Consider the following 26,436-nt stretch of genomic DNA (forward strand, 5'->3'; position numbering starts at 1 on the left):
AAGTAAAATGGGGAGAAAATGGATAGAAAACAGTGAAATTTGGACCCATTTCAACTTTGATAGTTCAAAAGTGTAGACTGGAAGGTTAAATATCCCATCAATAAGGCTCCACTATGTTTTATGGGGACCTGGGAACGGATTATTCTCATTTTAATGGTTTCCTATGGGAAAATAATTTTTGGGATACACACTTTTCGCCTTACACACTCCAAACCAATTAAGTTCGTAAGCCAATGTCCCACTGTACTGCTCCAAAACTTCCAGGACTTCTTTTAGAGCCAGCGTAAATGGCCTAACGCTAATACCCAGATGTGCTATGTGCGTTCTTGTTCCTGTTCTCGTTTTGGGTTTTTTGTTTTTGTTTTTGTTGACTCTGGGTAAATCGTTCCCACAGCAATAATCCCTCCCCTCCCCCCCAACGGTCCAGAGTGGAGTGGGCTCAATGCCCAATTGAGGTATGCCAGGTAACATAGAACTAGAATTAGCTAGATCTGGTGTAACGGTAGCAAAGGTAAGGCCGTGAGTAAGACGCCAATGTAAACAAACGCGCACTGCTTTTTAACCATCCAGTTGACTTCCTCTCTTTTTCTCTGTTGTATAAGCTTGTCATGTGTTTCTCCGTTGGCTTTGGTGCAAATAGTCTACCAGGGCTGTGGTGATGGACTACAAATAAAAGATATTGTTTTGGTATATACATGTCGTCCGTTGCGTGTACTGTATGTCTGGATGGACAGTATGGTGTAATAATAAGAATAAGAATACATTTCATTTGTTAAGCGCCTTTCAAAACTCTCAATGTCACTTTAAAGTCACGGGATACGTTTTTTTTTTTTCTGTGGGTGAGCAGCGGCCGCCAGATGTGCCAGCGTTCACTCAATCCGAAAGTAACTCAAATAGATAGCTAGCTTGCTACCTAATAATAATAATTATAATTTCGGTGAAAATAGTTGGTAGGCCTAATGGGACATGTTTTAAATAGAAAGGTAGCTAGCTAGCAGATAGCTAATAGCTAGGCATATAGTTAATCAATAGCTAGCTCTATAATATATTTCATTTATGTGCCTTTCAAAACTCTCAAGGTCACAGGATCAGTTTTTCTGTGGGTGAGCAGCGGCAGCCACACGCGCCAGCGATCACTCAACCAGGAAGTAACACAAATAGATAGCTAGCTAGCTAATAATAATAATAATTCATTTGTAAGCGCCTTTCAAAGCTCTCAAGGACACTTCACAGTCAAAACCTGGAATAACCCAAATAAATAATAGCTAGCCCGTAATAATAATGATAATAAATTTCATTTATATGCGCCTTTCAAAACTAAAGGTCACAGGATCAGTTTTTCTGTGGGTGAGCAGCGGCAGCCACGCGCCAGTGATCATTCAACCCGGAAGTAACTCAAATACATAGCTAGCTAATAATAATTATTATTATTATTATTATAATTGGTCGAAAATAGTTGGTAGGCCTATTGGGACATGTTTTATTGATGCTGATTACCAAAAGTAGTTACAAAAATTAACAATGGCCTTCGTGATTATTTCCCCGCCCAGATTAATTTGGTTAATATCAGCGCTTGCCTTGGATCATATTATTTCCTCTTCTCCTTTACATGCTGGTTGTGCCTATAAAATGCCACAACTCTACTCACATTGCTATACTTCCCTCCATTGTGATGGTTTTGCTTTATTTTATTGTTGCGGGTCCGATTCCAGCTCTGGGCTTCCTGTGTGGGTGGAGTTTGCATGTTCTCCATGTGCTTGCACGGGTTTCCTCCCACATTCCAAAAAACGTGCATGGCAGGCTGATTCACGTTAAATTGTCCCCCTGTGCGAGTGTTCTCGTGGATGGTTGTTCGTCTGTTTGCCCTGCGATTGGTTTGAAACTAGTTCGTCCCTCCCCGCCCGACGGCTGCCCCAAGACAGCTAGAATAGGCTCCAGCACCCCGTGACGTGCGGTCATGGGAGGCAGGTGAGGCCGTGCCTCACCTATCATCAGTTCTTTTCCATTTAACTTCATCATTTTTTAATTTTTTTTCTTAAAATCGCCGAATTGTCACATTTACCGTTCAAATACGAAGTAAAGACGAGCGGTGAGGCAACAGCCGGCTGAGCCTCACCGTGCATTGCGCAATGACTGTGCTAACTGTGCTGGCTTGCTCTGCAGTGAAACCGCATTGCTGTCCCTCTGCATATCGCTATTAAAGTGTTTACACTTTTAGTATATGAACTAAATTTGTAGTTTAGCTAGTGTATATAATGTAGAGTCACTTTACATTATAAACACTACTAGTGTTTATTTTTATCGAAACTGTGTGCATAGGTGAGGCACGCAGTTCTTCTGCCTCATGACAGGGGGCGCTGGTGATTAGAGATTCTTTTTGAAGGATGGTTGTAAATCTCCTGGACAGCTTGTCAGCTTTTTGGCCCAGAAGGATCTCATTGAAACTATTCGTGAGGTGACAAAGTTGCTCCAGCCTGTGCTCACTGTTCCAGCTACTACAGCATCAGTGGAGCGCTCATTCGACGACTTTCTTCACTGGCAGTGATCTCCATTGAGACTGAAAGACTGAAGAAAGATAAGGAAGGCTTCTACAAAGAAGTTTTCGATGCCTTTCTTCAAGAAGGAGCGGCGCATGGACTTCATTTATAAGTAAAGGTAACACGATAACTTTTTTTTAAATTCTTTTTTCTATTCTAGTTTGTACATATAAAGAATGCTGACATGACATTTTAAAGGACAACCGACATCACTTTTTTCTTTCCTAACTTAACGTTTTATACATTCAAAAATACCCAAAACACGCAGGCTGATATTTTTAGTCAAATGCAAAACACCAATAAAAATGACTTCAAGTGTCTAAAAAGTATTTTAATTTGAAACCGGAAGTGGCCAGTTTCAGAAGGTCCCGCCCCCATGTTCGTGGTGTCACGGCAAGATGTCTTGCCTTGCTCGAGAATCAAAACAATGGCTTCAGATTCGGAGAATATGCTTTCTTGTTACTCATCCATTCATATGATTCAAATAGTTCTGAAGAGGAAAGCATAATGTTTGCAATCAATTAAAGAATTTATTCCGTGTCATTTTGAGGCATCAGGGGTGGCAAATGTCGCATCCAAAAAAGGCAAAAAATGGCGACAAAGCCGTGTAAGGAATTAATCAGCCCGTTTCCACAGGCTGATTAATTCCTTACATGGAGCTTTGTCGCCCTCTTCTGCCTCTTTTTGGTCCTACATGAAGTTTTTGGACCAAAGTACAGTGAGACCTCAACTTACGAACTTAATTGGTTCCCAGACAGAGTGTGTAAGTCGAAAAGTGTGTATCTCAAAAAAATAATTCCCATAGGAAACCATTAAAATGGGAATAATCCGTTCCCGGGTTTCCATAAAATATACCTTATTCTATGTATAATAAATGTGATATTGTATTGTAATGAAAGAAATACACTGCATTGTATCATAAAGTCACTTGGCTTTGGAGGTCGAAGGTCAAAGGGAATTGCTGTTTGGAAAGAGAGGCGCATTACATGACGACTGTAATTTAAGAAATAAACTGTGCTGTAAAATAAACTTTTATTTACATTTTTGATGGTCGTTGACGGCTTATGGAAGGAGAGTCACCTTCCATAAGGACTGTTGGTGCTGTTCGGTCGTGTGCTTTCGCCAAAGATCACTCCGCCAGCCGTGGTGGGTGTGTATTATGAAAATAGTGCTTATTATAAGGTTTAATTTTCATAAATTTGACGTTTGTAAGACAAAAAGTTTGTAAGTTGAGGTGTTTGTAAGTTGAGGTCTCACTGTACAGCAAAATGTATAGATGTGATTGAAGGACTGCAACAATGTGTCCTTTTTTTCGGTCGGGGGCGTTCCTTCGGTGACGTAGGGTGAGGACTCGTCACCAACCCAAAAACAAGACTTCCTGAATATTCAGCACAAGTCTTAAAACGTAAAATATAGCTATGTGCGATGGAATCTTTGTAAAATACGCTCAGTAGAAGTCATTTGAAGCCATTTTACAAATTATGGACACAACTTGTCCGCAGACGTCGGTTGTCCTTTATCAAACGTTTTTCTGATGTCAGTTAGGAAACAAAAAATGGTGTCGGTTGTCCTTTTAAATGTAAACACACTGGCAAAGGATTCATTTTGCACAAGCTATTTTCTGTCAGAAATAGTCATAAGTCTTCCCCTGGGGGATGAAGTGACATTTGGTTTGTGAACAAAACCAACAAAACTCAACAGCAGTGTTAATACGCACAAGATGTATGTATGTATGTATGTACGCACGAGTGTATTCAGGGTTTAGATGAGTCTCCTGCGCTGTTGCAAAGCGATTGGTAGAGGTCAACGTTGAGTGAATAGGCTGAAAGCACCTTCTGAAATTCTTGCAGGGGGCAGTAGAGTCCACTGCAGCCAGGAATAAGTTGATCCTGGGGAAAAGATACGACCAATCATGCACAAGTGGTGCGTGTTTGTGTGGCATGGAAGTGATCATACCTGGCCCATGTAGGACACTTTGACAAAAGGCTCTTTGGTGCGCTTGTGCTCGTGTAGCTCCAGAGTGATATCTGCAGCGTATGGCGGCCATTTCATGTCAAAAATGCCCAGCGCCATCAGGCACGGGATCACTGTTGTGTCGTGGGCCGAGTATAAGAACAGCTTCCTGTTTGAAAAAAAAGCAGGGAAGAAAGTACCTATTGGAATCATGGGATGCTAATTAGCACGGGGCTATTGCTGTACAACAACAACAAAAAACTACCTCTTTCTCAGGCAAAAAAAAAAAAATAAATTGAAAAATAATGTGAATATGGGACAGGTTTCCGATTATCATAGTGTAAATAAATACATTGAAATAGGATGCGAATAAATAGGAATATTATGAAATTAAAAAAAAACACTGTATTCAGTGAATAAATTTTTTTTTTTTTTTCCCAAAAAGGCCAAGAAAAATAGTTTTTTTAGATTAAAAAAAGAATGCAATGATAGTTTTGGTTTGATTTTTAAAAAATGTGATAAATAATACATGTGTAAATATTTTGCTTGGCATGCATGTTTACTTGGAGCAGAAGAACAGAAATGTCCTTTTGTGTTCTTTCCCTTAAAATGTTCAGAAATTGTTAAGTAATATTTAAAAAAAACCCACCACTGCTCATCCCCATGAAAAGTTGGCAATTTATTGAAAAAAACTTCTCCGTTTTTCATTTAAAGGACAACCGACACCGTTTTTCTGTTTCCTAACTGACATCAGAAAAACATTTTATAGCATCTAAAATACCCAAAACACGCAGGCTGATAATTTTTAGTTAAATGCAAAACACCAATTAAAAATGACTTACGAGTGTCCCAAAACCGCCACAAAATGCATTCGAAAATTGAGATTCAGAAAGTCCCGCCCCCTTGTTTGTGACATCACGCTAGGATACTCCTCCACAAAATGCCTTGCTCGAGAATCAAAACAATGACTTCAGATTCGGACAAGATGCGTTCTTGTAACTCATCCAGTTATGAATATGCTTCAAATAGTTCTAAAGAGGAAAGCATCAATGTTTGCAATCGATGAAAGAAGTCCTTCCGTATCAATTCGAGCCATCAGGACTCCAATGTAGCGCCCAGAAAATGCACAAGATGGCGCCCAAGCTCTGTTGGAAATGGGCTGATTTGTCTGCTGGGAATTTGGGTCAACTACTATTAAATCGTAGTCTTGGTGGAACACACGATTCACCATCGCGTTATTTATGTTTTCCTTCTAAATTTCGCCATCAACACGAAGTTTTCAAACCAAACAAAGTACCCAAAATGCATCGTGTGTTGCTTTCTCGGTCAGGGGCGTTCCCTACGTGACGTCACCCAGGGAATCGTCACCAACTCGAAAACAAGACTTCCTGAATATTCAGTCTTACAACGTAAAATATAGCTATAAGCGGCGGAACCTTTGTAAAATGCGCTCAGTCGAAGTCATTTGAAGTGATTTTACAAATTATGGACGCAACTTGTATCGGTTGTCCTTTAAGCCAAGAAGATATATGCATGCGTAACCTGTTTGGTTCTGATGAGGTGCCCTGTAGTTTCTCATCCATGTTCGCTAAGAGCATATGCAGCAGAGGTCCCACGCACAACTGCAAATTCTCCCTGTCGGACCCAAAAAAAAAACAAAAATGCTGATTGTGTCACGCTGCTCTTATTTACTCTGATTACGAGCGATAAGAGTCATCCATTGTTCCAATGGCTGACCTCTTGCTGGGTTGGTAACAGTAAAACATCATGTCCACCGCTCTTTGCTCCACTCGGTTTCTCCACGCCGACAGAGCCGGTGGGCACGGCAGGCCGTGAGTCTGACAATAATGATGAGTTAATTTCTACTTGTATCAGTCACTTTTCTCAACTTTGCTAACAGTTACGAGCATCACCTCTCTGGCTACCATGTCGTCCCTGATGAGGACGAAGTCAACGTCCGATTTGGCGCTGATGCCTAATTCACTCCGGATGCTCTTCAGGTCAGCCACCATCTCCGGCAGGAGGGACACCTCTTTGAAGCGGGGGCTGACACATAAACACAGTTTTCATTTGGTGATCAAAATACAGTGAAACCTTGGCTTACGAACTTAATTGGTTCCCAGACAGAGTGTGTAAGGCGAAAAGTGTGTATCAATTTTTCATAGGAAGCCATTAAAATGAGAATAATCCGTTCCCAGGTCACATAATTTTCTAATTTTCTTAGCCTTAAAACTACACAAAATATACCTTATTTTATGTATAATAAATGTGTTATGGTATTATAATTCAAGAAATAAACTGTACGGTAAAATGAAGTCGTTTTATTTAGCTTTGTGATGGTCGATGGCTTAATGGAGTGACAGGTTTCATCACCATTAAACACTTGATGAGGAACGTAGCCATCTTCTTTCACCATCTTGAGGAATGATTCCTTGTAGGTGCTTTCTCTGCGATAATTTTACCTTGTTCCTCATCAATTGTGTTCTGTTTAGCTGCGTTGATAGCTTTTTGCATCAAGTGTACAGATGGCTTGTGTGGGTTATTTGTGGAGCCTGATTGATGGGAATTTTAACCTTGCAGTCTTCACTGTGCCTTTGAACTATCAAAGTTGAAACTCTCTCTCTGTCGTCTGCCTGTCTCTTTAATGTTTAAACCACCTCCCCTCACTGCTGCGTTCTTGACCAATCACATGGCTTTAACCGACGACTGGGGGCGGGGAATGGAGGACCAAAACAAGCCGGCTGCCATTTTGTTGTTAGAACGGGCTCGTTCGTAAACGACACACGCTCTGTGTGTATCCCGAAAAATAGTTTGTATGCCAAGGTAACATTTTCTTGTTTCTATTTATAATTGTATTTTATTTATTGCATTCTATTTGTGATTGTATTGTATTTATTATAGTACCTATGCTTGTCAGTGACTGTAAAGTGTCCTTGAGAGCTTTGAAAGGCGATTAAAATGTAATGTAATGTAATTTATTATTATTATAAATTTAACATTCGTAAACCAAAAAGTTCGTAAGCCACTGGGTTCGTAAACCGAGGTATCACTGGATAATCAAAAGACATTTTAGGTATAAGCACATTTCAAAACAGTCAAAATGTGAACAAAATTGACACTTTTGTGTCAAGGTACCAACTTGCTGAGCATCCTGAGCAGCCGGCATCCAATGTAATTGGGGTACAGAATTTCCGACTCTGCGTTTGTTGTTAATATGGGAACTATTTCTGTGCAAGGAAAAAAAAAAACGTGAAAAGATGTTAAGGATAAGAAGTGACATCGTATGTGTGTTTACCTTTTTGTTTTTGTTGGAAGAGCCCTGCCACAAGGCACCGGGCAGACTCGATGGTCCTTACAATGTTGGTCGAACGCACACTTCAAATGAGAATTTACTCATTAGAATCCACTGACTGACTTTCAATCTTATCGTCTTCCTCTAACCCACACTTACTAAACCTCATTGGGGCAGAAGGTAGAACTGAGGAATGGAACTTCCTGGATGTATGTTTTCCTCAGCCTTTCACCCAGCTCGTACAGCTGCTGCATGCCCAAAGTGGTCAGCTGACCCACAAACACGCCACCCTGATGTGATCGACAAACTGAGTGACTTGACATGTGAGTGCTCATCAAATATGAAAAAGAAACCGACTCACACTTAGCGTTTTCTTCCTGTAGCTGTCCTCCAATGGAGATGGAGGTCTAGGTCCTCCATCAAGGTCTGTGACAACGTGGTTGATTTGTGTGTGGCCTGGAGGCTCCAGTAGAGTAGGCACCCATTGCGCCTTTCATGGAAAAATAGGGAAAAATGAAATAAATTATATTGATTTAAAGGAGGATTGATTGGATTTAGTTTTTTATATATATATATAGTATATGTATACAGGTACACGTAAAAAAATTAATATGATGAAAACGTTTATTTCAGTAATACAATTCCAAAAGTAACATTTGTGTAATGCCTTCATTCCAAAGAGGCTGACACATTTAAGTCTTATTTCATTTTAATTTCGGTGATTAGATCTGAAAAATAAATAAAAACCTAAATTCCCTTATTCCATGGTTCTCTCTAAGTCTTTAATGTATTTATATAAATCCAATAACTTCTTTTTCTAGGGATAAAAATGCAGTGTTTTCCGTATTAGATGTTCCAAAAAAAATTTCCTGTGACACTGACAAAATTTGGAAACAATTTTTCATTGTAGGTCATAACTGAATCTATTGTGGTTGTACTTTCTTTTTTCCAGGTTGTGAGTAAGACTGAACCTGTTTGAATTTTGAAGAAACCCGCAACACGAGGCAAGGAAACCTTTTGAGTATTCGTTCTGACAAGACAACTGTTTGGATTTTACCTCCAACACATCAGGTATGGATTTAAGGGGTGTGCGAGCGCCGTGTCGAAACAGCACTTGAACCAATTTGAGCTGGTAGGGCGACGCTTTGGAGCCGCCATTGGCCTTCCGCTGCCTCCACCACAACGCCGAACCGCAGATGATGGACACAGAGACAAAGACGCCCGTTTTGGTCCAAATTTTCCTCATGGCTGTAGCGCTGAAGACTAAAATGAAAGGAGGTTAGCGTATACACGAATGACTCAAATTAACAACATAGGAGCAAGATAATTAAACTAAGAGGCAAGCAATTCAGGTGTGTGGACAATATCAATATAATAATAGATGCAATTTTCCCCATTGTGGGACGAATAAAGGTTATCTGATTCTGATATCGTTGGCCATTTTACTTTTTAGAAAATGTTACCAAATTTATTAAAACAAAACCAAAATAACTAATGAGTCATTGTAGTTTTGTTCCAAAAATTCCCTTGGAGCTAAATTTCCATTCCTAGAGTAGATAAACATTTAACCGTCAATTACGGTTAAGATCTAAATTCTTACAAATCTTGTGCTACATACAGTGTCATCCGTTATTTACTCATATTTATTGGAGCGATATTAAGACCAGCCAGGTAAAAATTTGATTTAACAACAATAGTCACGGAACTCCGTCGTAACCCAAGGACTAAAGTGCACCGAAAATAAAGGCGAGAGCATTAGTGTGTTTTTATTATTTACCAACCCGCCAAAACGTACAGTCATTGCAATATGCGTTAGCTTTTTGCTCTCGCGCAACGGCGTTCGGCTTCTTGACGTTTTATTTTTAACATGACAGCCCGACCACAAAGAAATAGTTAGTTAACAACCATCATGTAATACTGGAACAGATTCGTCAGTTTTATTTTGCAACCGGTTCGTTGCTAGCAGGCCAATTATTAAAGAGAGACCATTCAAGCCTCAACGCTTTGCAGTAAGATGAAACCAAAAAGTCAACTGACATAACAACGAGTGGTTAAAAATGATTAATTTTATCCTGCCATAGGGGTCTACTTACTCTCGGAGTCAAAACTAAAATGAAGACTCAAGTGTCCGTTTTCGTAACTCACTTCAGTCTTTGGTTGATGTTACAGAACATACTGGGAAATGCTGAAAGGAAACTACCGGTATACTGCGGTAGGCGGTGAGGAGAAAACTACATTTCCCATCAGGCATATGCCGCATTCGAAGTTATCGTAATTTTTTAATTTCCTCGTCCTGGCTTTCCAAGTGAAAGGTGAGACTGCTCAAATTTAAATTACAGTTTGTATATGAATGTTGCTAATCCTTATTAAATTTATCGAATTGCTTGTTCTGTAGCCACAAGGGGACACGAGCCAATGTCTTATTGTGCCGGTCCCAAGCCCGGATAAATAGAGGGTTGTGTCAGGAAGGGCATTCGATGTAAAAGTTTGGCCAAAACAAACATGCGCATCAAACCTCTCAAGATGGAGGACACTGATTCGCTGTGGCGACCCCTGTAGGGAAAAGCCGAAAGGAAAAGAAGAAGATATGCTAGTTGGAAACTCCGGTAATGATACCGACACAGCAGTATTTCAATTTTAAACAGTTGAAAATATATGATTATCGTCACTGAACTTGACCGACTGTGTGTGTGTGTGTGTGTGTGTGTGTGTGTGTGTGTGTGTGTGTGTGTGTGTGTGTGTGTGTGTGTGTGTGTGTGTGTGTTTGTGTGTCACGTACAGTGATACATGAACAATTGCATAAAATAATATCCCAGTAATTTTCTTCAGTATAAATGTCACTACTGAATATTAATTTTACAATTTGTTTCCACTTTTTTTTTGGGGGGGGGGGGCAAAAACGCCCTTTTTGACAGTAAAATGTATAACTTGTGATATGACATGAATGCATCATAATTTCTTCTTTGTCCGTATGATTTAACAGGCGATGCGTTTTGGCTGTTCTCTACCCTCTTGGTAAGTAAAACACAACTCACAACGTTAAACAAACATGATCATTTATTAAGAAAAGCCACGAATACATCAAATGTATATGCAGATAATTGAATTGGTTGTTACTGTTATACACTAAAACCTAAAGTTACTTTGAAAAAGCGAATGATGACTAATGTCAATCTAATCTGCATAATATAGAAAATAAGAAGAAGAAGAAGAAGAAGGAACTAAATAAAATTAATGGACAGAAAAGTGATTGCATAAATACAAATCGAGTTTGTTTCTTCAGCCGTCATCTGCCATCTGGCGTGGCCTCTCCTGGTTATAATCTAAAATACATCTGTTTGTCTATTAGTTTTCCTTTCTCCAACTTTTGGAGACGGTCTATAATTTCCTTCTTGTATCTATTGGAAGGGTCCCTTTTAGTTGCTCATCAGTGTTAGAATCACTGATTAACCTATTTATTCAGGCAGGACAATAGTGGTAATCACGACAATAGAAGAATCAGTGTAGCCTCAGGGAATAGTCCTCTGCTCCCCCAAACCTGAGAGCAGGGACCTATCATAGCAGATGTCTTGTACCGCCACCTCTGGACAGTAGGGATATATATATGTATAGGGCCAAAGCTACCAGCAAAAATTTGTAGTTCGCTGACGAAGCCTCTTAGATAACAAGCGGAATATCCGACACCTTCAAAGAAGTACAGATGACGTCTGAAGAAACCTTTTCATCGATGGACCACTCCTGTACGACTGAGAGCCTTAGACAGACATAAAGACAAATCATTGTTGCCACTAAAGACGAGCGAAACGTAAGTGCAATGTCGCCACCTAGTGGCCATAATTGTCATAATGACAGGCGTCCACATTGGGTCCTGTCAAATGGCTGTTTAGAACATTTTCATACATTACACAGTCAAACGTTTTGTTGTATACGGTATAAAGTAATATATCACACGACCCTCATTAAGGCATATTACCTTCATGGTAATTTCACAGCTATTGAACAGCATGAAAATAGAATTAAATTCACAGCCCCTGTCAAGTGTCAAAAAAATTATTGTAAAATTGACACACTACAGAAGAGTATTGTTAAAAACCCTGCCAATTTTCAAATAGTCATGTATATAAAACGAAGCTTGTTGGAAATGGGCTGATTTGTCTGCTGGGAATGTGTGTCAACTCGTATCAAATAGTAGTTTTGGTGCAACACACAACGATTCACCATCGTGTTATTTATGTGTTTTTCTTCTAATTTCGTCATCAAGACGGATCAGTTTTCGGACCAAACAAAGTACCCAAAATGCATTGTGTGTCGCTTTCTCGGTCAGGGGCGTTCCTTCAGTGACGTCAGGTCAGGCATCGTCATCAACTGGAAAACAAGACTTCCTGAATATTCAGCGCGAGTCTTAAAAGGTAAAATATAGCTATATGCCGTGGAATCTTTGTAAAATACGCTGAGTAGAATTCATTTGAAGTGATTTTAGAAATTATCGACACAACTTGACCGGAGGCGTCGGTTGTCCTTTAAGCAGCATTTTAGCCACTGGAAAACTGAAATGTCAAAAAACACACGAGCTCCACAAATATTAATTTCTCCATAGTTTTCAATTTTTGCATTTTTTTCCAGCAAGTATCTTCAATCTTATGATGTATGTAGAGGCAAATCTCAGAATTCACTTTACATAGTCTTTAACTCATTCACTGCCAGACGTTCAAAAACATGTCACCTCCAGTGCCAGGGTTTTTGTCATTGTCACTCGAATTCCAGGACCCACAGAATATTCAGTTTTAGGATTACATAAACATTCAATGCAGGGTAAGAACCCTTAAACTGTCTTCTTTCATCAGAAAAAAAGAGTTAATTCCTAAAGTATATGGGTGTGGAGTTATATAAGCTTGAAATGAGGGCAGCTGTCCAAAATACAATGCAATACATATTGGTTTATATAGTGCTTTAACAACAGCTGAAGCTGGAACGAAATGCTAACATGGAAAAAAGGGAGATACTACGCCCTGGTGGAAGTGAAAACATTGTTAGAGGTCTGGCCAGCACTTTTTCTCACCTAAGCAAAAAAAAAAACTAAACATGAACTAATTTGGGAATGGCGCTTCATATTCTCAATTCCTAAATAAATTTGTGAATGTCAGTGAATGAGTTAAAGGGGACATATTATCTAAAATTGACTTTTTGATTGTTTACAGTATAAAACTGTATATAAATATGACAGTTGAGTCCTTGGAGTCTGCGCCCAATGATCAAGTGCAAAATTAAACAATCAAGTACATTTTTCTGTGACCTAAAATGTCTGCGAGTGAGTCGTTTTGCACTTTTGCGCGATTGCACGTGCGAACAAAAAGTGTACGGGCGTGCTGACTTCCGAAAAAACGTCAAGTGCAACTGTCAGGTCTCCGTTTTGCAACCCTGTATGTGCGTCAATAGTTCAAACTGGTTCCTGAAGGTCCCGTGTTTAAATGGCAAGGTCGTCTTGTTTCCCTCGCCCGCTGCTCCTGCTCGTCTTACTCAGACGACGTTTGTCCTCGGCGTACTCAGAGTTCGACGCGTGCGCCGGACCGCAGTTATTGGACAAACCCCGGGGCGATGGCGCCCCCTGGTACTTTCGCAGGAAATTGTCATTATCCTCCAGGTTATCCCTACTGTGGTGGCGCTCTGTCGCCATGTTGGCCGAGTTCTGCTGCAGCGCCATCCTGTTGCTGAAGGGAAGGGGCGCCATGGAGGTCAGGGGGTTGACGCAGCGGCTGAAATCAGGTGGCGGAGTACGTGGCGCCACCGGGCCGTCGGGTTCCAGCGCCGCCGTCGCCGTCACGACAGGCAAAGTGCACCGCGCGGCCTTCCGCTGCACACACGCCCTCAGGCTCTTCCAGCCCAGGTAGTAGAGTTCAAGGACAGATAGTGCGAGGGACACCGCGGCCACCACCAGCATGAAGACGATGAAGATGTTCTTCTCGGTGGGCCGCGACATGTAGCAGTTGACCGGGTTGGGGCAGGGGGATGCCGTGCACAGGTACAGGGCCTTAAGGAACACCCCGTAGATCATGTATTGCACGGCAATGAAGATAACCTCCATGGCGGTGCGTATAAGGATGCTGAGGATATATGTGTGGAGGAGCGGACCCCTGAGTCGCAGCCCGCCTTCCCTCCCGCTCTCCGTCCTCTGCAGGTACTCCTTCTCAACCTCCATCTCGGCCTGGCCCTCCTCCAATCTGGTCTCCCCCGCGGCCAATCTGGCTTCTTTCTCCTCCTGCTCCCGCCTCCTGCGCTTCTCCTCGCCTCGCACCGTGTGCACGGCGTGGCCCATGTAGATGAGGGACGGCGTGGACACAAAGACGATCTGCAGCACCCAATAGCGAATGTGGGCGATGGGGAAAGCGCGGTCGTAGCACACGTTGGTGCAGCCGGGCTGCTGCGTGTCACACAGGAAGTCGCTCTGCTCGTCGCCCCACGACGACTCGGCCGCCGTTCCCAGCACCAGGATGCGGAAGATGAAGAGCACGGTGAGCCACACCTTGCCCACCGAAGTGGAGTGCTCCTGGACCTCCTCCAGGACGTTCCCCAAGAGGCTCCAGTCGCCCATTGCTGCTCACCAAGAGCACACCTAAGAGGGATGACAAGATTGAGGTTGTGGAGAGTAGCAAGGAGCCGTCCAGTATTTGGTTTCTTGGATGTTCAATCAGAATCAGAATCATCTTTATTGCCAAGTATGTAGAACACACAAGGAATTTGTTTCCGGTAGAACACGCTGCACTAGTATCGTCGTCAAAAAAACTGCTAAGTGGCACAAAATGGCTGCCTCAAGATAATATTCGCTCTCGGTAAACAGCTTGCCTCCAAAATTTACCCCAAGATCACATCAAACATCAACTTTAAAATTCTTCTTTATACATTTAAAGCTATCCATAACCTTGCCCCCCATACACTCAAATTTCTATTGCCTCTCGTTCCCTCAGAGCGTCTTCCACTCTCCACCTCTGTCTTACATTGGATTGAATGTTTATTATAGTCCTCAAACTCAACATTCTGTGGGTCCTGGAATTCGAGTGACAATGACAAAACCTTGGCAATGGAGTGTACACATTTTTGCACATGTCTGGCAGTGAATGAGTTAAAATAAAATTATTAAGATCAAAAATGGTTAATTTAAAGGACAACCGACACATTTTTTTGTTACCTAACTGATATCAGAAAAACGTTTTATAGCATCTAAAATACCCAAAACACGCAGGCTGATATTTTTAGTCAAATGCAAAACACCAATAAAAATGACTTAAAGTGTCTAAAACCTACTTCAAATTGAAACCGGGCGTGGCCAGTTTCAGAAGGTCCCGCCCCTTGTTCGTGGTGTCTCGCCAAGGGGTCTTGCCTTGCTCGAAAATCAAAACAATGGCTTCAGATTCGGGGAATATGCTTTCTTGTTACTCATCCAATTATGAATATGATTCAAATAGTTCTGAAGAGGAAAGCGTATATGTTTGCAATCGATTAAAGAAGTCCTTCCGTATCAATTCGAGCCGTCAGGACTCCAATGTAGCGTCCCAGAAAATGCACAAGATGGCGCCCATGCTCCGTTGGAAATGGTCTGATCTATCATCTAGTATCACCACGGATCAACACGAAGTTTTCAGACCAAACAAAGTACCCAAAATGCATTGTTTGTCACTTTCTCGGTCAGGGGCGTTCCCTATGTGACGTCACGTCAGGAATCGTCACCAACTCAAAAACATGACTTCCTGAGTCTTAAAAGGTAAAATATAGCTGTATGCCGTGGAATCTTTGTAAAATACGCTCAGCAGAAGTCATTTGAAGTGATTTTACAAATTATGGACACAACTTGTCTGGAGGCATCGGTTGTCCTTTCAGAATTCAAATAAACGTCGGAAAAAAATAGAAACTGTACTTGCATGCGTTTTGATCATCTTGATATAAAATGACCACTACGCCTGTGAAAGGCTTTTGTACTGTAAAGCGGCATGAAAACCTTTTTTTACCTTCGCCCGCCACCCCCCGTGGTAGAAAAAGTTCTGAAATCACGCAAAAATACACAAAGCTGCTGGTTTGAACAAAAAAACAAAAAAAAACGACAAGATATTTCCAACTGTGCCGTGTCTTATTCCAGCATGTGCATGAGTGACTGACATCTTTCTTTTCCTTTCGGCTTTTTCGCCACAGCAAATTAGTGTCCTCCATCTTTAGAGGTTTGATCCGCATGTTTGTTTTGGCCAAGCTTTTACATCAGATGCCCTACCTGACACAACCCTCTGTATTTATTCGGGCTTGGGACCGGCACGAGAAGACTTATGTCCCTTTGTGGCTCCAGAACAAGCAACTCGCTCAGTAAAAGGCTCCCAAACACAAAATGGTCATTGGCAGAGCAACATTCAAAAAAGCAAACTCTATACTCACCGTTTGATGACAATGCTCTGATCTTACAGTGAAATGGACATCTCTTTCCTTACATTACATCACAAACAGAACTTCAAAGTCCTTTTAAGATCTAAGTGCGTGGCCTTAATCACTGTCTATTTTTATATTGGCATTTTTCTTGCTAAATGAAAATAAATTGATCCCATCTTAACATATTTTTAAAAACATGATTCGTCTATCAAAACACCAAAAACACATTCTTTGGCTGTCTTGTGAAAGAATTAGCCTCAAAACATGTGTTTAATTTTGACCTTATTGCATCATCTAAATAAACTGCAGTGTGCATGAGTGACTGACATGAGTGCGTAAAATGCCGCCAGTGGGCAGGTCGAATGGAAAAGACTTTGTCCTTTTCAATGACACTTGGATGTGGACGTGGCCTGCAGCTGGCATCCACTCCGTTACCGACGTTTTTTTTTCCCCTTCTCATCCATCCCCCAAATTGTCCCAAACGCTTCCACGTGGATCTCCATAGGAGTGCTTTTTTTCCATTTTAGCATTAGTGAGAGTTTGGCCCGGACTCAAACATGCCACCTGCAAGCTGGCAATGAATGACCCTATAAGGCAGTTTTATGAATGACCCCATCACGAAGATGCATACAAGCCGACGGATAAGAGACTTTTTCATCCGTTCAAAAGCTATTACCCAACTTGACAAAGTTTGACAAAACATCCGATTGGAAACAAGCGTATGGAAGAAATGTCATCGCTTACCGTTCGTTCTCTTTTAGAGCCCCCACTCTCCATGTCTAACGCTCGTTCCGCTATAGAAGGCTTTGATGGAGCCAGCTGACCACGCCGATGTGTGCGAGAGAGAGAAGGTCTAAATGACCGTGGCCATGTGTCCACCCTCCCTCCCCCCACTCTCGATTAGGCTTATATATAGAAATAAGTCAGAGTTTTCCATTGCAACATCGCACAAGACGAAAAAAGGGGAGTAAGGGCAAGAACAAAAATAGGCAACGATATGGGATCAAGTGGTCATTTTCAGAAGCGGGGAAAAATGTGTAGTTAAAGGACAACCGACGCCTCTGGACAAGTTGTGTCTATAATTTGTAAAGTCACTTCAAATGACTTCTACTGAGGATACTTTACAAAGATTCCACGGCATATAGCTATATTTTACGTTTTAAGACTCGTGCTGAATATTCAGGAAGCCTTGTTTTTGAGTTGGTGATGAGTCCGTACGTGACGTCACTAAAGAAACGCCCCTGACCGAAAAAAGGACCCATTGTAGCAGTCCTTCCATCACGTCAATGCATTTTGCTGTATTGTTTAGTCTGAAAACCTTGTGTTGCACCCAAAAGCCACCAGAAGAGGGTGGCCAAGCTCCATATAAGGAATTTATCAGCCTGTGGAAACAGAGGTGGCCACTGGAGGTCGCCATTTTGTGCCTCTTTTCTGGTGATTGTTTCTCCGCAATGTTGCCTCAAAATGGCATGGAATAAGTTCTTTAATCGATTGCAAACATGTATGCTTTCCTCTTCAGAACTATTTGAATCATATTCATAACAGGAGGTGTAACAACAAAGTATATTCTCCCAATCTGAAGCCATTGTTTTGATTCTCAAGCAATGCAAGACGTCCTGGCGTGACGTCACGAACTGGGGGCGGGACCTTCTGAAAATGCCCAATTAGCAGCTCAATTTTTTGCAGATTTTGGACACTGTAAGTCATTTTTGTGTGTGTGTTTTGCATTTGAAAAAAAAGCATACTGCATGTTTTGACTCGCGCTGAATATTCAGTCTTGTTTTCGAGTTGATGACGATGCCTGACGTGACGTCACATCTGGAACGCCCCTGACCGAGAAAGCGACACGCAATGCATTTTGGGTACTTTGTTTAGTGTGAAAACTTCATGTTGATCGGTGTTGATGGCGAAATTAGAAGAAAAAAACATTAACGCAATGGTGAATTGTTGTGTGTTGCACCAAGACGTCTTCTTTGGACAGCAAATGAGTTCTGAGTAACTCAACAGCGCCCCTGGTGGTTAATTCAAATACAGCACTCTGTTTTTTGTGTTCTTCAGGTAAATGATTAAGCAATCGATAATTACGATCAACCCTAGTTTATATGTGGCAACTCGGTCAAAGAAAAACCCTCATCTCATCATTTCCCCTACTATGGAAATTAATCAGGGTGGGCGGAGCTTCTAGAAAATTCCATCAAATTCACTCGTGCCTCACAGCTCTCCCTTCTCCACCATGTTGTGACATTATTAAGCAGCGATTCATTGCGACGCCGAGCCTGTGCAGAATCAACGCTGTCACATCTATTTACAAAGCGCGTTGGCAGGCTAATGGAGACATAATGGACGACGGGCACTGATACACTGGGGCGGGAGTAATGCCACGATCAAGTGGCACAAACAAAGATGATGAAGTGGGGTGACCACGCGCTTTTTCCACTCAGTTGGACTCTTTGCCACCTTACAGGAAGTACCCACGATTCGGGGGCGGTGGCAAATTGCAAACATGTTTCGAGTGCTTGCGGATGATGTGATGGAAATGTTCCACAATGTTTTATAATTTATGAACTGTCGATTTTACCATTTTTGTTAGGTCGAGTTGGTGCGGTGTGATTGGGCTGCGAGACAAAAGCGAGGACAGAACATACGGTAAGATATGACGGCGCTTGAGTGATGCGGAAAGAAAAATGGAGAATAAACATTGAACAATTTCCACTCTGCACCATTTGGTTTGACACCCCTGAATTAGAGCTGAACAACGACGTATATTAGAATCAATATTGCCATGGAGTGGAATGCAATTTTCTCATCAAAAAGTCTGCAATTTGGAGGAAAAAAATTATTTCAGTTGCTTGGCAGGCTTCATTTTTTAAATATACTGCATTTTCTGCACTATAAGACACTTCGGAGTATAAGGCACACCCTTATTGAAGTCTATTTTAACACTGTTTTCATATATAGGTCACGTACGAGTTTTATAACAGGCACAGAACTGAAGGTACACTAGTGGCTGTGATTGTGTTAAAGGACAACTGACACCATTTTTTTTTGTTTCCTAACTGACATAAAAAAAAACGTTTTGTAGCATCTATAATGCCCAAAACATGCAGGCTGATATTTTTAGAAAATGCCAATAAAACACCAATAAAAAACACCAATAAAAATGACTTCAAGTGTCCCAAAACTACTTCAAAATGACCTCTGGATGGCGAGTTTCAGAAGGTCCCGCCCCCTTGTTCGTGACGTCACGCCAAGACATCTTGCCGTGCTCTAGAATCAAAACAATGGCTTCAGATTCGGAGAAGATGCTTTCTTGTTACTCATCCAGAATATTATGAATATGATTCAAATAGTTCTGAAGAGGAAAGCATAAATGTTTGCAATCGATAAAAGAAGTCTTTCTGGATCATTTTGAGGCGTCTGGAGTCCAATGTAGCGTCCAGAAAAATGCACAAGATGGCGCCCAAGCTCCGTTGGAAATGGGCTGATTTGTCTGCTGGGAATTTGTGTCAACTAGTATCAAATCGTAGTCTTGGTGCAACACACAACGATTCACCATCGCGTTACTTATGTGTTTTCCTTCTAATTTCGCCATCGATATAACTGATAACGATATATATATATATATATATATATATATATATATATATATATATATATATATATAAAAACGATGTGTGTGTGTGTGTGTGTGTGTGTGTGTGTGTGTGTGTGTGTACGTACGTACCTAAAACGTGATTCTAGATGTGTCTGTAAGAAATCAAATAAATAAAAATATATATATAATGTATGTGTATGTATTTGTGTGTGTGTGAGTGTGTGTGTATGTATATGTGTATGGATGGATGGACGCAAGTACGTACGTACGTATGGACGTAAGTACGTATGGATGTACGGATGGATGGATTATATGTTTATATGAAAAAGTCAAATAGACGTGAGGTGCACTTTAAAGAAAATGAAATTCACAAACCAAGTATTTATACTGCAATGTGCCTGGAATAGAATTGTGTTATGACTGCAGGGTGAGTGAGAAAGGCTGATATATTCCTTGCGTTATTTGACATTCTCTCGAGGGAGCCGTGAGGCCGTAAAGTACAAGTGGAGGGCACTTGAGCAGTAGCCACCACCTTAGATGGAAAAAAAAATTAAAAATCTCACTTCAGCTCCGCATGCAGTATTTCACGTTTATCGAAGGCGCCATGCGTAGTTCAACATAAAAGATCAGGTTTTCAACAAGACACACCTCCTGTCTTGTTTATTTGAGGAACTTTCTTTAGGTTTGCGTGAAATGAGACGTCCTTAACGCAGTGGCTGTAAAATATTGGGCTAGCGCCTGCTTGTGACCCCCCCTCGCAATTGAAAATTCGAGCGGAATACCACACTACCTCTGCAAGGTGTCACGGTATGCGAGGTGGTGATGGCAGTTGTGGATCCCAAAAAGCAAGCAGGAGGGAGGAGCAGGTTGTATTTGTGAAGTTGCATTAAAATAAAGTCAACAGGAACAAAATCTAAAACGTTAAAATCATTTGAACAGAAAAATACAAAGTGTCAAAGGAAAAAACAAGAGTAAAAGTCTGCCAAGATGAAACAAACACATGCACAGCATACAATTGCATACAAAGCATACAAATGCATACAAATGCATACAAATGCATACAAATGCATACAATGACCCGACACCGAATGGTCGTGCCGGGAGTCCTTTTAACTGTCACTGATTGGGAAGGACCAGCACCTGCGAGGCAGCAGGCAGGGCTGACAGCGCTACCGGTTGGTCGCTAATCCGAACGTGGCAGTCCGCCACTGATCGGGACGACCAGCACCTGTGCAGGTGCAGGCGGGGCCGATAGCGCCACCCATTGGTCGCCAACCAGATCATGACACAAGGGAGCGTTTACATGTGTTTCATTTTTTCATGTTAGCGCTTTGTTCCAGCTTCAGCTGTTGTTAAAGCGCTATATATACCAAGATGTACTGTATTTATTGCATTGTCATCATTTCAAGCTCATATAACTGCAGACCCAAATAATTTAGGATTTAACTCTTTCTTTTATGATCAAAGAAGAGAGTATCAGGTTTCTAACGCTGTATTGAATGTTTATGTAGACCTAAAACTCAATAATCTCTAGGTCCTGGAATTCAAGTGACAATGACAAAAACCCTGGCACTGGAGTGGACACATTTTTTAACCTATCTGGCAGTGTATCAGTTAATCAAATAGCATTTCAAGTGACTTCAATGGCGAAAATGGATTTGGTATGCGAGTAAATTGGGTTACAGGCTTGATGGTGGGACTATTGTTGATCTGCACGATGTCTATTATTAACTTTTTGACGCGTGCTGGGAGTGATTCCCAGTGTGTACACTCTGCAGCTGTTTAGCAGCTCTGCCGCAGGGGTGGCAAACATATTTCAGCCGCCAGTGCCAAGACTGTCTAGGATGCATGTGTTTAACTTCAGCTGCCCGGTGGCGCCGTCATTTAGGCGGAGTTCAGTGAGCTACGGGCCGCAATCCGAACCCCCACACCACCACCACCTCCACACCACACACACCGCCCGCTCTGCTGAGTCACCTGTTGGCATCACACGATAGGCCGGCGGCGTCCGTATATCAGTCGCACCAGCGTGGGCTCTTTTCCTTACATGGCCGCCGGCCTTGTCATCAGTTGTACACGCACCACAACAATCCGACCACGACCCGATGAGATATTGGTTAGCACCGGATGACGACGCAGAGGGATTCGCGTTGGACCTTATGTGGTGATTTGAAGAAATAATCTGAACGCATCTGCTCGTATCACGGTGGCAATCAGTCAAGAAAAATGTTGCTTCCGTGCTATCTTGGCTTATGAATGTCCCAACTTAAAGGAGAACCGACGCCTTCGGACAAGTTTTGTCCATAATTTGTGAAATTGCTTCAAATGACTTCCACTGAGTGTATTTTACAAAGATGCCATCGCATATAGCTATATTGTACGTTTTAAGACTTTCACAGAATATTCAGGAAGTCTTGTTTTTGAGTTGGTGACGATTCCTGACGTCATGTTCTCCCGGTACCTATGTGGATTTCTTCCCAGATTCCAAAAAACATGCATGGTAGCTTGAATGAACGCTTTATATTTTCCCTAGGAGTGACTCTGTAAGTGTAGATTTTTTGTTGTTGTTTTTTGTGTGCCCTGCAATTGGATGTTCACGGTGTGCCTCGCCTACTTCCCAAAAACAGCTGGGATAGGCCCTCCATGACCCATATAAGGACACATCTGTTTGGATAACGAGAGAATTGATGATTTAGATGAGATTAGTAGAGAAATTTACATTTTACAGAAGCAAAAACAAAATACAGGAGCTTCTGTAAAGACAGCCACTCCCATCTTGAAGTAAAAAACTAAATAAAGAATTTAACTATCAATCAAAGTAATCTTATTTTCTGCACTATAAGGCATACCTAAAAGATATATTTTTGTCAAAAACTGGCCAATGCTCCTCATAATCCGGTGCGCTTTATGCACGCAAAACATTTTAAACTATGCCATTCATTGAAGATGCCCCTTATATCTATTAGCAATCTGTCTAGATAGCTATGTAGCTAGCTATCTATTAGCTATATGGCTATCTTACTGGTTAGCTAACTGTCTAGCTGGCCATCTATTAGCTATCTGTTAGCTAGCTAGCGTTCTATCTATTTGAGTTACTTCAGGGTTGAGTGAAAACTGGTGCATGTGGCTGCCGCTGCTCACCCGCAGACAAACTGATCCTGTGACTGTAAAGTGACCTTGAGAGTTTTGAAAGGCGCTTCTAAATGAAATGTATTATTATTATTATTATTATTATTATTATTATTATTATTATTATTATTATTATTATTATTATTATGCGGTGCACCCATTATATGGAAAAGGTTTTTAAATGTCATTCGTTGAAGGTGTGCCTTATATTCCAGAAAATACGGTAATTATTTTTTTTTTTTTTTCCATGCTAACAAAAAGAGCATGTTCTTCAGTTCGCTTCATGATACAACATTTCCCTTTTTCCGAACAGCAATAGATATTCAGAGGAATAAACAACGTACTCTTTTGGAACTGTGTGCTTTTAACAATGCTAAGCAAGGTCAATTGCCAAGTCGTATACAAAAGAAATCATTCAAACTTAAAATAAATCGTAAACCTGAACAAAGTCCTTCTTGGAAAATCAACGGGAAAATCAAGTCATTCACAATAAAAACAAACAAACAAACAAAACAAACCCTCACATCGGAAAACAAAAACACATACAAAATGAAAAGAAGCCTGCCTTGTAAACTTGTCCTGTGCAGATTCACGAGTGGAATGACATTATGAAATAAAACAGATCCTCCATTTTAAAAGTGTAACATGAACATGGTGTGGAAAATAGTTCACTTTAGGTGATGGATCACATCTGAGGTTTAATTTGAACTGTAAGTCCGAGAGGTCGACTGAAACATTGATTGACGTTTGCAACCTGTTGGCCTTACCTGCTGTCGTCTGAAGCGTATTCCTGACCAGGTTTCTTGATTATCCTCCTTAATGGTGGCCACTTTCCTTCTTCTTCTTCTTCTTCTTCTTGAGCTTTTGTTGTCCCGGGCCCAAAGTCTTCACAGGGGGTTTAAGAAGAAAAGGCAGGGAGGGGGCATCACACCCACTCACCCAGTGGCAACCCTAAGGCCCACCCTCTCGTATTTTTGCTTCTCTCCTCCTCTTCCTCCAACCCCGAACACCCTTCTACTCCTACCGTTTGCCCCGGCACACTTTTCTTCTTACATCCCTGGTGCTCTATTCTCTGTGAGGAAGCCTTCTGCCGGCAATAGAAGGGGAAGTGGGATTGTTTTCTGCCATTAATGGCCGTTCCGCTACCACGGTGGCCTTCCAGAGACGACGTGCCGAGTGTTGAGTTGTGAGGGTGCATACCTTTTCGAATACACAATACAATACATATTGATTTATATCAGTGGTTCTTAATCTTGTTGGAGGCACCGAACCCCACCATTTTCATATGTTCATTCACCGAACCCTTCTTCCAATGATTGTGCCAACTAACTGCAGTCTAGACTGCGGGGTGGACCTCTGTGGCAGAGGGTCCACCGAACCCCTGAGACCGACTCACCGAACCTCGGGTTTGATCGAACCCAGGTTAAGAACCACTGGTTTATATAGTGTTTTAACAACTGTGAAAGCGCTTAACATGGACATCTATCATATACAGGAAATAAAACAGTCACAAATATAGTAGAAAGCACCAGGGAGTAAAACGAAGATCAATTGGGAATCATTCTCAGTCGACTGCCACTTAGTGCAATATTAAGTTTTATTTCAAGCGCCTTTCAAAGCTCTCAAGGACACTTAGTCAAAGACAAGCATAGATACAATAAAAAGACAAACATAGATACAATAATAAATAAAATACATTTATAAATAGAAACAAGAGATAGAGCTACACAGAAAATGCAATTTGAAATAGGTGGGTTTTGATATGGGATTTGAAGGTGGGACGAGAATCGATGTTACGAATGTTGGGAGGAAGTGAGTTCAAGAGTTTGGGGGCAGAGCAGCTGAAAGCTCTGTCCCCCATCGTGCTGAGATGGGCACGGCGGGCACACAAAGGTGGAGGGAGGGAGAGGAATCTGAGGGAACGAGAGGGATTAGAAATTTGAAGAAGGTCAGATAGGTATGGCGGGCAAGGTTATGGATAGCTTTAAATTTATAACGAAGAATTTTAAAGTTGATTTTATATTTGACCGGGAGCCAGTGGAGCGCTTGGAGGACTGGGGTGATGTGGTGAACGGATGAGGTTCTGGTGATGATCCGGGCTGAAGAATTCTGGACTAGTTAAAGTTTGCGGAGAAGTTTCTGAGGGACACCAAGGAGAAGTGAATTGCAATAGTCAATCCGGGAGCTGACAAGACTTTGAACAAGGATAGCAGTGGTGTGAGGGGTGAGAGACATCTGCTTGGTTGTTGTATATGGGCGGACCGTGGTGGAAAATTGGGATTTGTCAAGCACTTTTGGAAAGCACCCACAAGTAGGGGTTTCCCTTCTGAAAACCAAATTATGTAAGCATGTCTATCGTAATTAGAATCTGATGAAAACCATCCAATTTTTAAAAATGTTTTAACTGTATCGATCTCATTATTTGGTGTGTCCTCCATTTCGAAGAAGCCCTCAGAGAGTGGATGTAAGCTGATGTCGAAAATAAAACTTATTTTCGACTCTGATGAAATCTTCTTTTGCTCACTCGTTCTTTGCGGACCCTAACTACCAAATGGTCTGGTGGTCTGATACCCCGGTTCTAAACTGTGAGGAAGTACTTCATTCTTTAACCCTTACCCCATGTCATGGCCCATAAATCTTTTTATTTTCATAAATGGCAAGTTGCAAAATCATTTTCTTCTGTTTTGTTCTTTGAGAAGAGATTAGAGTCCAATCGCGGCTCCGCAGGCACCAAATAAACTTGTGCAACAATGCACTGTTTGATAAATTTCCGCTGGTGGATGTTTTAGAAGATTACCAAGTGTAGCGATTAAAGTCTTTGAGTCTCTCCTGCCTTCGGTATACAGAAGAATATTTCCAGAAACTTCGCCCTACAATATATTGGAAATTGAAATGCCGTTTTTGTTGTTTCTGTGTTGTTTCTTTGTTGATTTATATTTTCATTTTTTAACTGATATCCACCTCATCAAGAGGTTGAGGATTAGAATCTTGGCTTGGGGCAGTCTGAAGAGTTTGCACAGTATCCTTGTGTTCATGTTGTTTTTCTCCGGCTACTTTGACTTCTTTCCACATTCAAGAAATAAGCATGCTCAATTTTTTTTAAGACTCTAACGTGGACATACTGGAGGTGTGAATGTTGTTTTTCTCCATATGTTCTTTGTGATTGAATGAGGCGAGCCTTCTGTGGTGACCTCACATAAAAAGCCAAAGAAGAAGCAAATCGTACTTGGGGAGCCATTTCTGTCAATAGTTTTTAAGCTTAAGTATGTGTCGTGGATTTGCATCAACTTTGTAAGGGGAAACACTTCTTTGTATTCTTTCTTAATTCGTCATAAGGATTTTGCAGTCTGGTTTCTTAATTCAGCGTGTCAAGAAAGTATCTTTTGATGATTAAAACGTGTTAATTTGTTCAGGCAACAAGATGAAAGGTTTCTTCTATCACTTCGATGTTGGAAAGTTTTTTTCCTATCTTGATCACAAATTCGAGTCAATTGAAATGTTTTATGAAAAATAGATACCGCAGA

General features: G+C 41.3%; 2 protein-coding genes across 5 annotated transcripts; both read right to left on the bottom strand.

Annotated features, from left to right (window-relative positions):
• Nucleotides 1–276: 276 nt before the first annotated feature.
• Nucleotides 277–23,788, bottom strand: acp6 (acid phosphatase 6, lysophosphatidic). Of its 3 annotated transcripts, none has more exons than XM_089003554.1 (11): nucleotides 23,680–23,788; nucleotides 8,840–9,045; nucleotides 8,144–8,272; nucleotides 7,942–8,072; nucleotides 7,786–7,865; nucleotides 7,630–7,717; nucleotides 6,404–6,536; nucleotides 6,228–6,328; nucleotides 6,033–6,125; nucleotides 4,494–4,659; nucleotides 277–4,426 (listed from the first exon to the last, which is right to left on the bottom strand). In XM_089003554.1, the coding sequence occupies exons 2-11, from the start codon at nucleotides 9,026–9,028 to the stop codon at nucleotides 4,292–4,294; spliced, it is 1,245 nt and encodes a 414-aa protein (XP_088859680.1). In that variant the 5' UTR covers nucleotides 9,029–9,045; nucleotides 23,680–23,788; the 3' UTR covers nucleotides 277–4,291. The 3 variants fall into 3 exon arrangements, with proteins under 3 accessions (XP_088859680.1, XP_088859678.1, XP_088859679.1); XM_089003552.1 differs by lacking the exon at nucleotides 23,680–23,788 and adding an exon at nucleotides 9,876–9,996; XM_089003553.1 differs by lacking the exon at nucleotides 23,680–23,788 and adding an exon at nucleotides 9,928–9,993.
• gja5a (gap junction protein, alpha 5a) lies at nucleotides 10,858–23,789 on the bottom strand. Of its 2 annotated transcripts, none has more exons than XM_089003556.1 (2): nucleotides 23,680–23,789; nucleotides 10,858–14,392 (listed from the first exon to the last, which is right to left on the bottom strand). In XM_089003556.1, the coding sequence occupies exon 2, from the start codon at nucleotides 14,369–14,371 to the stop codon at nucleotides 13,247–13,249; it is 1,125 nt and encodes a 374-aa protein (XP_088859682.1). In that variant the 5' UTR covers nucleotides 14,372–14,392; nucleotides 23,680–23,789; the 3' UTR covers nucleotides 10,858–13,246. The 2 variants fall into 2 exon arrangements, with proteins under 2 accessions (XP_088859682.1, XP_088859683.1); XM_089003557.1 differs by lacking the exon at nucleotides 23,680–23,789 and adding an exon at nucleotides 16,933–17,075.
• Between the last annotated feature and the right edge of the window lie 2,647 nt (nucleotides 23,790–26,436).

The sequence above is a fragment of the Hippocampus bargibanti genome, linkage group LG08, assembly GCF_051943395.1.
Source record: "Hippocampus bargibanti isolate YZ-2025 linkage group LG08, ASM5194339v1, whole genome shotgun sequence".
NCBI lineage: Eukaryota > Metazoa > Chordata > Actinopteri > Syngnathiformes > Syngnathidae > Hippocampus > Hippocampus bargibanti.